General features: G+C 31.5%; 1 protein-coding gene across 6 annotated transcripts; it reads right to left on the reverse strand.

The window, feature by feature from the left end:
* Nucleotides 1-1599: 1599 nt before the first annotated feature.
* Nucleotides 1600-4176, reverse strand: LOC131034047 (truncated basic helix-loop-helix protein A). 6 transcript variants are annotated; one of them, XM_057965394.2, is made up of 7 exons: nt 3954-4172; nt 3679-3835; nt 3074-3307; nt 2439-2535; nt 2298-2312; nt 2128-2203; nt 1600-1935 (listed from the first exon to the last, which is right to left on the reverse strand). In XM_057965394.2, exons 1-7 carry the CDS (start codon nt 4096-4098, stop codon nt 1928-1930), a joined length of 732 nt encoding a protein of 243 aa, XP_057821377.2. In that variant the 5' UTR covers nt 4099-4172; the 3' UTR covers nt 1600-1927. The 6 variants fall into 6 exon arrangements, 5 of the variants coding, with proteins under 5 accessions (XP_057821377.2, XP_057821376.2, XP_057821381.1 ...); XM_057965393.2 differs by having other exon boundaries at nt 2147-2203; nt 3954-4165; XM_057965398.2 differs by having other exon boundaries at nt 2147-2203; nt 4010-4099.
* Nucleotides 4177-14297: the final 10121 nt, after the last annotated feature.

The following is a 14297-nucleotide window of genomic DNA, read 5'->3' on the forward strand; positions in this document are numbered from 1 at the left end:
TAGAACACATGCAAATGATAACCAACAACAAGACAAGCAGGTTTTGAAGAACACTTGAAACCCTAAACAAAGAACATAAAGAGGTTTTGAAGGGCACCTGAAACCCTAAACAACAAATTGGAGGAACAAAATGATGAAAACTAAACCATCTTTGAAACTTTCCCACCACTACAAGCATCCTAAAATAGGGAAAGAGAAGTCACATTATGCTTTGGAAAACCTTACATCACAAATATGGACATGTAGGAAAAATAATGTGCTATAAGGCTCTAGCCAAAGGCATTGAAGATGAGCCTGTTGTAGAAGAGTTAAGAACCATGTGTTGGCTAGTTGATAATTAATAGGGGCAAGGCTTGAAATAGATCAATTATGGCTATTACAACATTAATTTTAATAGTAAAAACTCCATTTTATGAATTATGTGGGTAATAATAGGCAAGATATTTCCTATCGAATTTATTTCGTGGCATAGTTAATCATGACAGGGTTCCAATATTTTTCTTTTTTATTGAAGTCTACATAAGATTGTATTGAAAAATCTAATGGTTATGATGTTTTACATTGAATTTTAAAAAAAATTGAAACAATGCAAGAAAAAGAATACAAATTGAAGAGGAGCAAGCCGACTGCTAATAAAATAATAGTAGATTCAGTCTTTCCACCATTACAAAACAACCCAAACTGAACTATGAGGAATAACCCAGAACCATCATACAATTCTGAAGCATGACAAAATTGCTGCCTTAAATTTTGAATTTTAACATACATTATAATTACATAGAACACAAAGAATCTTTTTTATGCAACTGCAACAATTGATACTTTATCTTATCCAAATGATTGTTTTGATTGTGATAGGAATATTTGATTATAATAAATTCCAGTAGTTCAAAGTAATGAGTGTAGAGCCATATTCACCATTGAGTCATCCTCAAAAGCAAAAGAATAAATAAAAATCATTATTAATTTGTTTTTAAACTATATAAATAAATAAAAAAATAATTTACTAATTCTAAGGTCAAGATTTTTAAAGATTTATAGCATTATTTCAAAAAATCGATGGTCATGATTTCTTTGATGATAGTCTTTTTAATTTCCACCATCAGTCACATTTTTATATGACTAAAAGAACACCTATCAAAATAGACAGCTATCTAGCCATCAAGGTGCACCATGGCATCGATGGTTAGATGCTACATAACTTAAGTTTTGACTTCTTATCAATGAAGATCGTTTACTATACCATTGTCTCAAACAAATTTCACAACAGCCTTCATTGATGAGAAGTCAAAACTTCAGTTGTAGCATCTAGCCATTGATGCCATGGTGCATCTTGATGGCTGTCCAACCATCAGGATGCACTATGGCATCGATGGTTAGATGCTACATAACTAAAGTTTTGACTTCTTATCTCAAACAAACTTAACAGCACTCTTCCTTGATGACAAGTCAAAACTTCAATTGTAACATCTAGCCATTGATACCATGGTGCATCCTAATAGCTGGATAGCTGGATAGCTGGATAGCCATTTCCTACTACAATTTCTTCAATTTAAAAAAACAAAGAAAAAAAAACCAAACCTGCTAACATTTGGAAGATGGGTTAAAAGATCTTTTTAAATTCGACCGAACACTTTGTTCTGCGCAATCCCTCAAACATTAGGCAAAGCACCCAATTTTGTTACCATCAAGAACATTTTTCTAAATTGAAAACTTGCCATCTACTTCACATTCTACAAAACAAATGTCATCCCCACCAAGTTCTTGGGTAAGACCTTCAACTGATATAGGACTGTGGACTGACATCACAAGTGCTTGTGCTCTCTTGTCCAAGCTTTAAGGGCTAGCTGAAGAATATTCCAAAAGCTCTGGCTTCAAATAATGTTCAAGGAAAAGCCTTTTTGCCTGTAACATTATATCTTGGTCTTCATGTACCTGAGCATATAAACAAGTTTTACCAGTTAATGATATCAGATTCCTACAATCTATAAAGAGTAATGTAATGAATTTTGGATTAGATTGCGTAAAGATTTTATCATCAATTTGAAATCTTAATTTGATTAAAGACAATCCAATAACAAGTAACATATTCTTTGAAAAGTATATTATCTGAAAAAATGCACAAACCAGAACTGAAAATAATCACCAGATCATTGCTACCCAATTCCAGCACACCATCTATGAGAGGGATGCAGATGACAGTCTACAGCATTCACCACACAGACTAAGTAAGATGGAGCTTCTCACTCTTTCATGTGAAGATTTCTCATGCAACAAAATGCTAGGATAAGAATTACCTGAATGCTGGCACTCTGCAGAGGACATGAATATGCAGCAGCTCCATGAAAAATGTAAGCATCATATCAATATAGGCACAAAAGAAACTAGGTTTTCATAGATTTGTTGTCTATATAATAATGATTGTAAGATGATCATACCTTGGCAAGAAGGCTACGTCTGAAGACTTTACTGTCAGCTTCATTAGCTCCAAATAGCCACATGGGAGACCCATTTGCCAGAGCTTGACCAGGTAATCTGCATGTAAGAAGTAGAAACATAGGAAGTACAAATATTCATGCTTCTACCAATATCTAACCTAAAACATCAATACCAGAAGAAGATAGTACAAATATTCATGCTTCTACAAATATCTAACCTAAAACATCAATACCAGAAGAAGATGTTGGAGTAATATAAACTACACATACTTGAACCTTAAAACATGTACAGTTTCTGCTTATAAGCAAAAGACACAATATAAATAAATATTATTAATCAAGACTGTGTTATATATTAATGATATCAGATTTCTTCAATCTATAATTTCATTGCTAATACTGTTCTTTCTGGATTAGACTGTGAAATTTTTTTGCATCAATGTTTTGAGCCACACTCCTAGTTCCATCATAAGAATAGAAGGAAGCTAATCCAGAAAGAATAGCATCTTCATATATTTACACGATCTAATCCAGAAAGAATAGCATCTTCATATATTTACATCTTCTATTTTAAACCCTCAAAATGAAAAAGAAAAAACATTAAAGATAATTTTATAGGTAGAGGATGCTCTTACCCAAAAGAAGCAGCAAAGGTGAAGGTCATGGAAACAAAGTAGAACCATTCAGTGTCAGTCAGGTCTTCTGGAGTCAATGCAGAAAAAGGCTTCCATTGATTCCCTTCACCCTCTCTACCACTGCAAAGGCACTCATAAAGTTCTCTCAACTTCAATGTCCTCTGCAGGCCCCCATCCTCCATTTTTGTGCCATTCATTCTCCCATTGTAATACCCACCACCCCACTTCAGCAGCCTGCTTACCAAAAGAAACACTCAAACAAAAAGATATAATGAATGAATGAATGAATTTTAATGAAGTTCATGTGACCTAGCAGTCTAATAAAAGACATAAATGCATGAATGAATAGATTAATGAATTCATGGGGCTGTCGCCATATATATATAGCTTAGGAGGGTGAGGCTCCAGATATATACAAGAATGAATGGATGAATGAATGCATGAATACAAGAATGAATGGATGAATAGATGAATGAATGAATGAAGGGATTTTAATGACGTGGATGAGACCCAACAGTCTAAGAAATCAAGAAACACCAAATTGATATGTTTTCACATCCTAGAAAAAGAGAGAAGAATAGAAAGATCAGAGAGAACAAACTTGCCTATGGTAAGGGCAGTATTTCCAGTAGATTGAATATGTCCATTGAATGCTTTTCACAGCAGCTTGAAGTCCTTTGGTCAGATTGTTAATGGCAAGTTGCTCATCTTCCCATGCTTGCCCATGATGACACAAGTTTCCAGGACACATTGCTTGTGGACCTGCAAATGAAAAGAAAAATGAGGAGGCTTGCACTTTTTTTAAAAGATCTGAACTATAAATCTTTTCATTGATTGAAGAAAAGAGCAAAACAGAATACACATCAGCTTGTTTTTTGACCTGTAATGCAAGCACAGAAACATTGAAAGAAACAAGACAGTTTTGAGTGAGGATACCAGGAAGTGGGGCATTTTTGTCTATCTATCAATGTGCTTTCAACGTGCCCATTTGTCGTTTGCTGTGTACAACCATGAAATTCCTGCATAATTGAGTTGTCCAAATCTTGCTAATCAATGCCATCGTTCTTGGGTTGCTTTTGTCTTCAAATGTCAAAGATGAATAGTCATACAATTGATGGGCATTGAATTTTAGAAAACAAGATTGCTGAGCATTCAATCTTTCATTTTATATTTCGACACTAGTCGTAAATGACAAATCGACACGAGCATCGCGTGAGATGTTTCTGGACCGACGGAATATTCGGGTCTGTTTTACACGAGCATCGCGTGAGTGGGGTACTAAATAATGTAGGGTAAAGTACGGCTATTAAATAATTATTGTACTTGGAAAATTTATTGCATTTAATATAAAAAGTAAGGGAGAGTACAATGAATAAATGAATTAATTTGTATTTATTTCATTAAGTAATGGAGAGTATAATGAATAAATGAAAAAAATTTAATAACATTTAGGAGGTCCAAAGAGATCTAAGAGTCCTACACTATTTACGAGGTCAAAGGAGTCTAGGGAAGAGAGCTTTATAAGTGTGTACATTTAATGTAAATACTTTGAGGAATCTAATTGGCGAAGAAAAGATAACAAGACTTTAGATTTGAATAGTGCTTTTGGATTTGATCAAATCCAGAAGCATTATTCAGATAGACTAATGGATTGTGGAAATCTAATGACAGTGAAGAGCTCTAGATTTCCTAGTGAAGAGTTGTAGATTTCCTAATCAAGCTGCACACTATAAGATTCGAGATGGAGAAGGAAAAAGAGGTTTAACAGGTTTTGGCTTGGGCTTTGCATGCTTCCTTTACTAGCTATCCGTGGGTCCCATAGGCTATTTGACCTCATGGATGTTATTAAAAAGCATTCATTCATTCATTCAACTTCACACTTTTCAATTACCTATTTGGATATTTCAAATTACTCTCAATTTTGTATAGATATGTTGACTCCCCTACTTAAAATTGTTTTTAAGTCCACATGGTCAAATATGATGACACATTAACATGCATTTTTGTGAAGATGTCCAAAATGGTTTCAAATAGGTGTACACTAAGTCATGTTTACTTGTGCACTAATGTGGCATCACATGATTGGTTACTTTTTGAATTTTAGAGATACTTTTTTTTTAAGGGATAAGCATCGATATGTCATTTTTTAATGCACCACTAGTGGGCCCATTTTGTCCACCTACCATAGCATGTATTGGTACCCCTATCACCTATTGGTCCCTCTGCCCTAATTTACTTGCTAAGTGTTTTCATAGTTGACACAAGATGTCGTTATATGTGAGCACTCCATACCAAAGTATCATTCTATCTCCATTATTCTCTTGTTGCAAAATTGACATATTTTTGTCTCTTTGATATAATATCCTCTTTGCCCCCCAAGCTTCCCCTCTCTAGAGTTTATCTTGAAACTTTTTTATTTTGCTTGTATATATCATGAAAGTTTAATATCTTTCCATCTTTTTCAATAAGAAGATTTCAATAAATAATTGTAATGAATTGATAGAAACATTAATAAGTAGATTTGTTATTATTTTTGTTAAGATGTGATAAGAAATACAAATATGGGAATGAGAATCATAGGCTTTTGTATTTAAAATATGTCTATGAATTAATTATATTTTCTAAATAAATTAATATTGTTTGCGAAATGATGAAGTTCTAGAATGACATGTATTGAGTTAAATTATTATACTGTTTGAAAAATAATAAAGATAAAAAATATTTTATTTAACTTATTGAATGTGTAAGTTGTATTGATGGGATTGAGAAAAATAGAATATTAAATTATATGATATTTTTATTTGTGATTTAATATAAATAAGTTTGTGGAAAAATTTAACATTTATATAAATTGAAAAATAGATATTTTTATATAAATTGAAAAATAGATATTTTTCTATTAGATATTTTAGTACAAAGATGTGCATGAAGAGAAGAGGATATTTTAATTAATGATTTTTTTCTATTTAGAGAATACGACGAGATCTATAAATACTAATGGAAATAATATTGTATAGAAGATAGATCTCACATGATGCAATAGATGTTTGTGGGTCAAGATGTTCTAGTATCGTAAAGTACACTAAGATAGATATGACTATATGTAGCTAGAAGCATCAAGAGTTGAGCCTACTTAAGAGTACTACCTTCAAGAAGGACTTATATAAAGGATGATAACTTTGTGTGCAAAATGAGAGAAAAGTATTTTTTGGGGGTGGGGAGGCATGCACATTAAAGTAGTGAGTTTTTAAAGAGATCCTTTTTTCTCTATTTGGTGTCTAGTTGATTTTGCTTGGTCATGTTTTGTATGCTTGCATGAGGTCATTTTAAAGAAGTGAATAGATATGCGAGCTAGTAAATTATTCATCTACTAGAGGTTGTGATAATTGGCATTTCATACAAGAAGAAACACTTATAATTTGTATTGACAATCATTAGGCTTGAGCGATTGTTTGGGAGGCGATGTAGATGAATGGGTAGTTGGATAGTTGAAAATTTATAACTATTCCTATACCAATGTTACTATCCATATTTTCCCTTGTAATGTGTGGTTAGAGAATGAATAAAAGATAAACATTTAGTCATTTTTATTTAACTTATTGAATGTGTAAGTTGTATTGATGGATTTTGAGGAAAATAGAATAATTAATTATATTAAATTTTTATTTGTGTTTAATATAAATTAGTTTGTGGACAAATTTAACATTTATATAAATTGAGGAAAAAAAATTCATTATTAGATACTTTGGTAAAGAGATGTGCATGAAGAGAAAAGTATATTTTAATCAATTTTTTTATATACAAAATATGATAAGATCCATAAACAATAATGGAATTAATGCAATGATAGATCTTCCACAATGCAAGAGATATTTATGGGCCAATATGTTCTAAAATCCAAGATGTTGCAAGGTATATATGACTATATGTAGCTAGAAACATGTTGAGTTTGAGCATACTTAAGAATACTACCTTTAAGAAGGATTCCTATATAAAGCAAGAAAAATTTGTGTAAAAAAAGAACAGTTTTTTTTTTATGTGGGAGGCATGTAGACACCTAAAATGACTATGCTGAACAAACATAGTTTGGAGGATGTCAGTTGGCAATCAGCTACCATGGTTAGACAAATTTTACATATGTGGAGTTCTTTGGATTTTGTTTCCTTTTTTCACATTCCCAGATAGTGGAATAGAGTGGTTGACTCTTTGGTGAAGTGGGCCTCTGAGAATGTTGGGGGATGGGATATTGGTGGAAGTGATGGTCTACCTCTTGATTATCTAGAGGTCTTAGATAGGTTAGTGTTGGAGGACATAGATACGTAGCAACTTTGTTGGTATTGTCTTTTGGTTGCTCTGGTATGCTCTTCTCTTGGTGGGCATGAGGCCTTGGCTTTGTACCTTTGCTTTGATTGAATAAATTTTTACCCCTTTTTTCAAAAAAAAAAATTCAAATTTCCCTTTATTTATTCTAAATTAATTAAACAAATTTTTAATTATTTAATTAATCTATTGCCATTTGATCTTTAATTAAATAATGGATAATTATTTAATTTTTTTTTATTTATCATTTCTCGTCATGCACATTAATTAAATAATTGTAAATTATTTAATTAAATCCACTTTCATTATCCATTTTATTATATAATATCTAAATATTTAATTAAAGTGTGAACTAATTTATCCATTTCTCTTGAGTTTTTATTTAGATACACATTCTTCTTCCTAAATGTACTCTTCTTCATTGTGGAAACTTCTTTCTTATCCTTTGTCAACTCAACATTTAAATGGAAACTTTATGTGCATTAATTAAAAAAGTGACCACTACTTGCCTTTATAGTATTGCAATAATAGTATTTGTTGTCTCTTCAATAGATGAGGTAATATATAACAACTTATGTACTTGTTTAAATATTAATTAGTATAACAACATGTTCCCATGTGGCTGCTTAGCTTAATTTTGCTAGCAGCGGCTGCTCAACTTTTTTAGGAAATATATGTGGAGCTGGTGGCTCCATGAGTATTTATTTTTTTGCTTATTTTTTAAGAAAAATCTTAAAATTGGTGATGATAATATTAATAATAATTTGTGCACAAGAAAAAATAGAAATAAAATGTTAAAAAAAAAGAGGGAAACAAATTTATGGAGCCACCTGACATTTTTGGCAATATGCAGTTGCTGCTTATTTCCAACCCCCCATTTTCCCATAGCTTATTTTCAATTCCTAAATATTAGCTGCTCCACTTAAATAGCAAAAGATTCTAAATTATCCTTTACCAACAATTTTAAATTTCCATGGGAACACTCCAACTGCTTAAAATTAAGCAAAAAATGGAGTTAAGCACGGGAACATGATGTAAGTATACTATTATTACCTCAGTATACATACATACATATATATAACCAGAGGTGTATTATACTCACATAATGGATTGATTATCTTTCTTTCTTTCTTTCTTTCTTTTTTTTTTTTTTTTCCTAATTTCACATTCCATATAAGAAAAACAAAATAACTAATAATAAAGAAAGTAGACAATATGGATATGTTTCTATTTAGAACATTTAATTTCATATTGGATTTGATTTGTTTTTTATTTTCCATTGCATAAAGAAACTGGCTTTGAAATTTCACATTGGATTTGATTCATTTTTAATTTCCATCATATAAAGTGGAAATTGGAAAGCAAGAGAGCTTGTTTCCATTTAAAAGATTTTTTTATTTTATATTAAATTTGATTTGAGTTTAATGACTGTGACTTTCTATTTGTAAACATGATTTTCATAATTTAGTCTCAATATTAGTTATCATAATATAATTATAATCCAATGACAATTAAAATAAATAATATAATAGTTTTTTAATAGAACAATGAACAAATAAAATAGTTGTTTTAATAATTATATCCATCCACATTTTTTACATGAATTTTTTTAATCCTATAATTTAAATGAAAAGTCAGATAAGAGTGTTGTTTTCTTCTTACCTACAAAACACAAAACACAAAACATAGGATAAGATAAGGATAATGGCTTCAAATTCAGTTGTGATTGCTCCAACATATTGAGAAAATTGTGACCTGGTATTATGCAAGTGTAACAAATATTTGCAAATTGTAGTTGGTATTTTGTATCTCAAATCAATTTTGAAAGTGTGAAGATGGCTATTAGATTCTATGTACTCTTCACATGTTTTCCTCTTATGAGGGATTTGATGTAGTCTTTGTCTAGTTGATTTTGTTAATAGTTGTGAGTCTATTATTTTCTATAGAGTTTGTGCTTAACTCTTGACCTCTAGGGGTGATGGAATGCAATTCAAAACCGATGAACCGATTAAGGCATAAAGCCTTTATGTATAATACGTTGCATAATACTTTCAACTGTAATTCTTCAAAGAATTTGAGGATGGTGAAATTTGTTTTGACATGAGAGGGATTGTGGAACTTTGAAGAATTACAAGATGATGAAGGTTGTTTTGATATTAGAGGGATTGTGGAACGTAGGTCTATTGCATTCATGAGCCATGATAATGTAAGAATTTAGAGATAATTTTAAGGTAATTGTAAAGAATCGTCTCTCAATATGTCTCAATGATATCTTCTGAATTTGTTATTGTCTAGGGCCAACTATGTGTGCAAATAAGCAGTGATAGCCAAAGCGATGCTAATACATTTTCTTTCCTAAATTTATTCTTCAACTTACAAGTTGTGTCATGCCCTTCAAAATCTTTCCTTATTTTTGTACATATTTCACATGCATTCTCATATATGGACTAGCAGAGTATAAATATGATTTTAGGTTTTAAATATAATACTATTTTTTTGGTGAATGAACAACAAAAGTCAAGCTTTATTTAAATTGGAATTGAAGAGTTTTTAAATTTCAATGAATATTTAATCAAATAATTCAATGTTTTCATGAGTGTCAATATTCTTTCTTTCTTTTGAAAAGGTTTCCTTATTATCAATGAAAAGAATTATCAACAATCTTTACTTCAATTTAAATTTTTAAATGGAGATCTGCAAATTATTTCTTTATTGTAAGGCATGATGCTGGAGCATAATTTTAAAAATGGCAAGAGTAGCATTTTTATAGTTAATTAATTCTTGATAGTTTTTAATAATACATATGGTGATTTATTCTTATTTACAAGTGTCAAAAAATTTAAAACTTGATATCTTTTGACATACTTTACATAGATTTTTAAAAATATGGGTATGCTAGTATATTAATACACTAAAATAACATCTAATATATAGTTTAATATATGACACTTCAAACATAGATTATTAATGAATTGTAAAAAATATTAATATTAATATATATTATTTTATAATATTTGGTATAGAAATACATATTAATTTAAAATATTTTCATAGTGATAGAATATACATGTTGTTTTAATTTTTAGCCACATAATTTTATCGATTTTGTTTAAAGCTAGTTAAACTAGATAATAAAGTATTAATGTTTGTAATGGAATAAATTAATTTTTATTTTAATTGTGTAAAATCAAATCCCTAGAAAAGATTATCTCTTCTATGCTAATTTAAGTATGTGGTTTAATTTAAAAAATATATTATTTTACTAATGTGAAGGTTCCTACACATTCAGAACATCTTTCTACACCTATGTTTGATAAATTTATGCTTCTTTCAGGTATATATTACATTTATGTTAATGTGCATTTGAATTTTGTTTATATGCCTTTGTTTGAAAGATACACATTTGTTGTTTTTTATTCTGCCTTTTTTGTGGTTTAATAGATTATATTTTTATCACTTGTTGTTTTTAGCTAACTCGTTAAGTTATTTTGGTCACTAAGTTAAACAATGCAACTTGTTAATAGTAAGAAAAGATAAAACAAAACCCAAAACTACTAATACAATTTGGATAGGTTGGCAGATATTGGGATAAATTAATAAAAAATCTAAAGTATTGATAAGTATGTTGCAAGTCATTTATCCAAGACTTTGATTTTTCACTAGTTAGGCAGTAAATTAGTTAGAAGGGATTGGTGTGTGTGTGTGTGAGAGAGAGAGATATGCTCTTCCCCTGCGCCTAGTGTGGTCTTAGGTGATAAAAAATATTCTTCTTTTTATTTTTACTATGAGGCTTTCCTAGGGATTTTCATCACCTTAGGGACAACCTCAATCACATCTTTTGATGTGTTATAGCAAAGGGGGGAGAGAAAAATTTGTACCCCAATCTACTTACATCATGTTTGGCATATCCTTGGGGCCCTTGGTAATTTAGGCCACAAGGTGAAGGTGATAGTTCTGATACTAGATGTAAGTACAGATCCAATAGCCAACAAGATGAGAGGAGGGGGGGGGGTGAATCATACAAACTTAATCTTCTATAAAAAACATCAGATTCAACCTCGGTAACATATACTTCAGTAATATAACCAAAACTGTTAAACATGCAAACTCAAAAGCATATAAACATCATAAACCTCATAACACCAGATTTAACGTGGAAACCCAAATAGGGAAAAACCACTGTGGGATTTTGGACCCACTAAGAAATATACTCTTCTAGAGTATGCTCGGTTAAAAGCAAATCCTGTTAAAGATTACAAACACATTGCTAGATGTGACCCGGTTAAGGGATTTCCCTCAGATCTATTAGGATCTTCACCTTGTTAGAAGTGACCTTGTTAAAGGATTTCAAACACTCAATCAGAATGTCACCTTGCTAGAGGGTTTTACAAATAAGACTGTTAAGTCCACTTGGTTAAGAGATTTTCTGTCACTTTCACAAAATAACAGTAATAAAAATCTATCTGCAACTTCACATCTAAAATGCTAAAGCAGATTCTTATTTGTTCAATACAATCTAGACATAGAACTAATCTTGTCCATCTGATGGGCTTCTATACTCTGTTATTCAAACAGGTCTTCAAGCTTCTGTGCTCGGTAATCACTATGTAGCATCCCCGTGCATACATTTGCCCACATGCATTGTTTATCAATAGTTCCCTATTTATAAACAATTAGCTAACCGCTTAATCTCCTTGATCACATTTCCCATGATCAATCATAGCCATCAGATCTTCAATCTTGTCCAGGTTCAATGCATCTTTCGATCTGAAAATGTTTTACCCCGCCTAGGAACTTGCATATATTTCTTGGAACTTGTGCTAGCGTATTGCGGTTCAATCTGCACTGTAGATCTTCATGCTAACTTTTCTTTGCCATAGATTCATTAACAAAATTTATTTACGACATACCAATCATTTAATCTGTTCCAGCTCATCAGCTTCCTTCATTAAATAACGCATGTAACCATTTAATGCATTCTGTTATAGCTCGGTTACAACTCGGTTACAACTTGGTTACAACTCGGTAAATACTAAAATTCACTCGGTAGACATTCCGCCTTCATTAACCAATAGCGATAACCTTAGGGTTTATCGACTAGGTTCTTTGCTTAGTAACATAGTATAGTATTAACCTTACAATTTATAACATATGTATGATGTTAAAACAATCTAAATATCATGATCTCATCATTGTCTGACTCGATAATAGTTGCCCATTGAATACCTTATTCATCCTCTTATTCATCATAATTTTTCCCGTGTCTCTTACCGACATCTTTATATTCTTCAAATCATACTTCTCAAGATATGGCAACATCATACTGAATTAGAAAATCAATTTCTTGACATCAATGACAAAATAATAATATCAAGACAGTAAACATCCTTAATCAGTTATATCCATAATCATCAACAACCTTCTCAATATCCTTATTGAAATGTCAACAATCCTTCATTGTCTGTTATAATGCTATATTGCCAACAATCTCCCCCTTTGGCATTGATGGCAAAACCAATTGATTTGACCTTAAAAGATTCAGATTGCTGTGATTCTGAAATGCTGAAATGCTCTCCCCCATACATTAGACTTCTCCTCTTTTCTCAGTCTTCTTTCCAAACTTTTCCAAACTTCAGTCTTCTTCCCCCTTTTTTATTAGTCTTCTCCCCCTTTGACAACAATGCCAAAAAGTAAAGAACTAAAACATAATTTCGTCCTATATGAAGTGAATTCCTGCTGTAATGTGCAATCTTTCATACCATGCTCTAAGTGCTTGTTTCAAACCATATAAAGCTTTGTTCAATTTACATACCTGATCTTTATTATTGTCTTCAACAAATCCTTCAGGTTGTTCAATAAAAACTTCTTCTTCTAATATTCCATTCAGAAATGCAGATTTGACATCCATTTGATATACCTTGAAGTTTTTGAAAGCAGCATATGCCAACAATGTTCTTACTCCTTCAAGTCTAGCAACAGGTGCAAAAGTTTCACCATAATCAATTCCTTCTTCTTGAGCACAACCTTTGCAAACTAGTCTTGCTTTGTTTCGAATGACCTCTCCTTTTTCATTTAGCTTGTTCCTGAAAATCCACTTTGTACTGATTACATTTTTGTCCTTCGGTCTTGGGATTAGTGTCCATGTGTCATTCTTCTTGATTTGATCAATCTCTTCTGTCATAGCATTTATCCAATCTTCACTATTAAAGGCCTCTTTCACTATTCTTGGTTCAAATTCAGATATTAGACATGTGTTCTGTCTCAATTTGTTCCTTGTCATCACTGGATCATTCTTATCTCCTATAATCTGACTTGGTGCATGATGTCTTCTGACATACTTGGCTAATACAGGCTCGGTAGGCTCTGTATGATCTTCTTCATCACTCAGTAACTGGATATTCTCTTCATTTTCTTCAACAGTCTTCTCGGTAAGACTTCTCGGTTGAACATAGACAAATTCATCATAGTCTTCTGGTTCCTTGGAATTTCCTTCATCATTTCTTTCTGCAAATTCATCAATTTTCACATTTACACTTTCTACTATTTTGTTAGATAATTTGATCAGACATTTAAATGCTTTGCTTCTAGAAGAATAACCTAGAAATGTTCCTTCTTCACTTTTTTGATCAAACTTGCCATTTCTATCATCTTTGTGAACATAGCATCTACTTCCAAATATTTTAAAATAACTTACATTGGGTTTCTTATCATACCAGATTTCATATGGTGTCTTCAAAGTACCTTTCTTCAATTGTACTCGATTAAGGGTGTAAACTGCTATGCTTATTGCTTCTCTCCAAAATGTTTGTGGCACTTTCTTTTCAATCATCAGTGTTCTAGCACAATCCACAATAGATCTGTTTCTTCTCTCAGCTATTCTATTATGCTATGGAGTTCTCGGTGC

This window comes from Cryptomeria japonica, chromosome 2, assembly GCF_030272615.1.
Source record: "Cryptomeria japonica chromosome 2, Sugi_1.0, whole genome shotgun sequence".
NCBI lineage: Eukaryota > Viridiplantae > Streptophyta > Pinopsida > Cupressales > Cupressaceae > Cryptomeria > Cryptomeria japonica.

What these genes read in the sequence shown, in the direction of transcription:
- LOC131034047 (XM_057965393.2), bottom strand. Translation starts at nt 4,098, where the DNA reads ATGCAGGAATTTCATGGTTGTACACAGCAAACGACAAATGGGCACGTT. An exon ending in TTTCTGTGCTTGCATTACAG is followed by an intron (nt 3,836 to 3,953) that starts GTCAAAAAACAA and finishes TTTCATTTGCAG; the next exon opens with GTCCACAAGCAATGTGTCCT. An exon ending in AATTGGGTAGCAATGATCTG is followed by an intron (nt 1,936 to 2,146) that starts GTGATTATTTTC and finishes TTATATGCTCAG; the next exon opens with GTACATGAAGACCAAGATAT.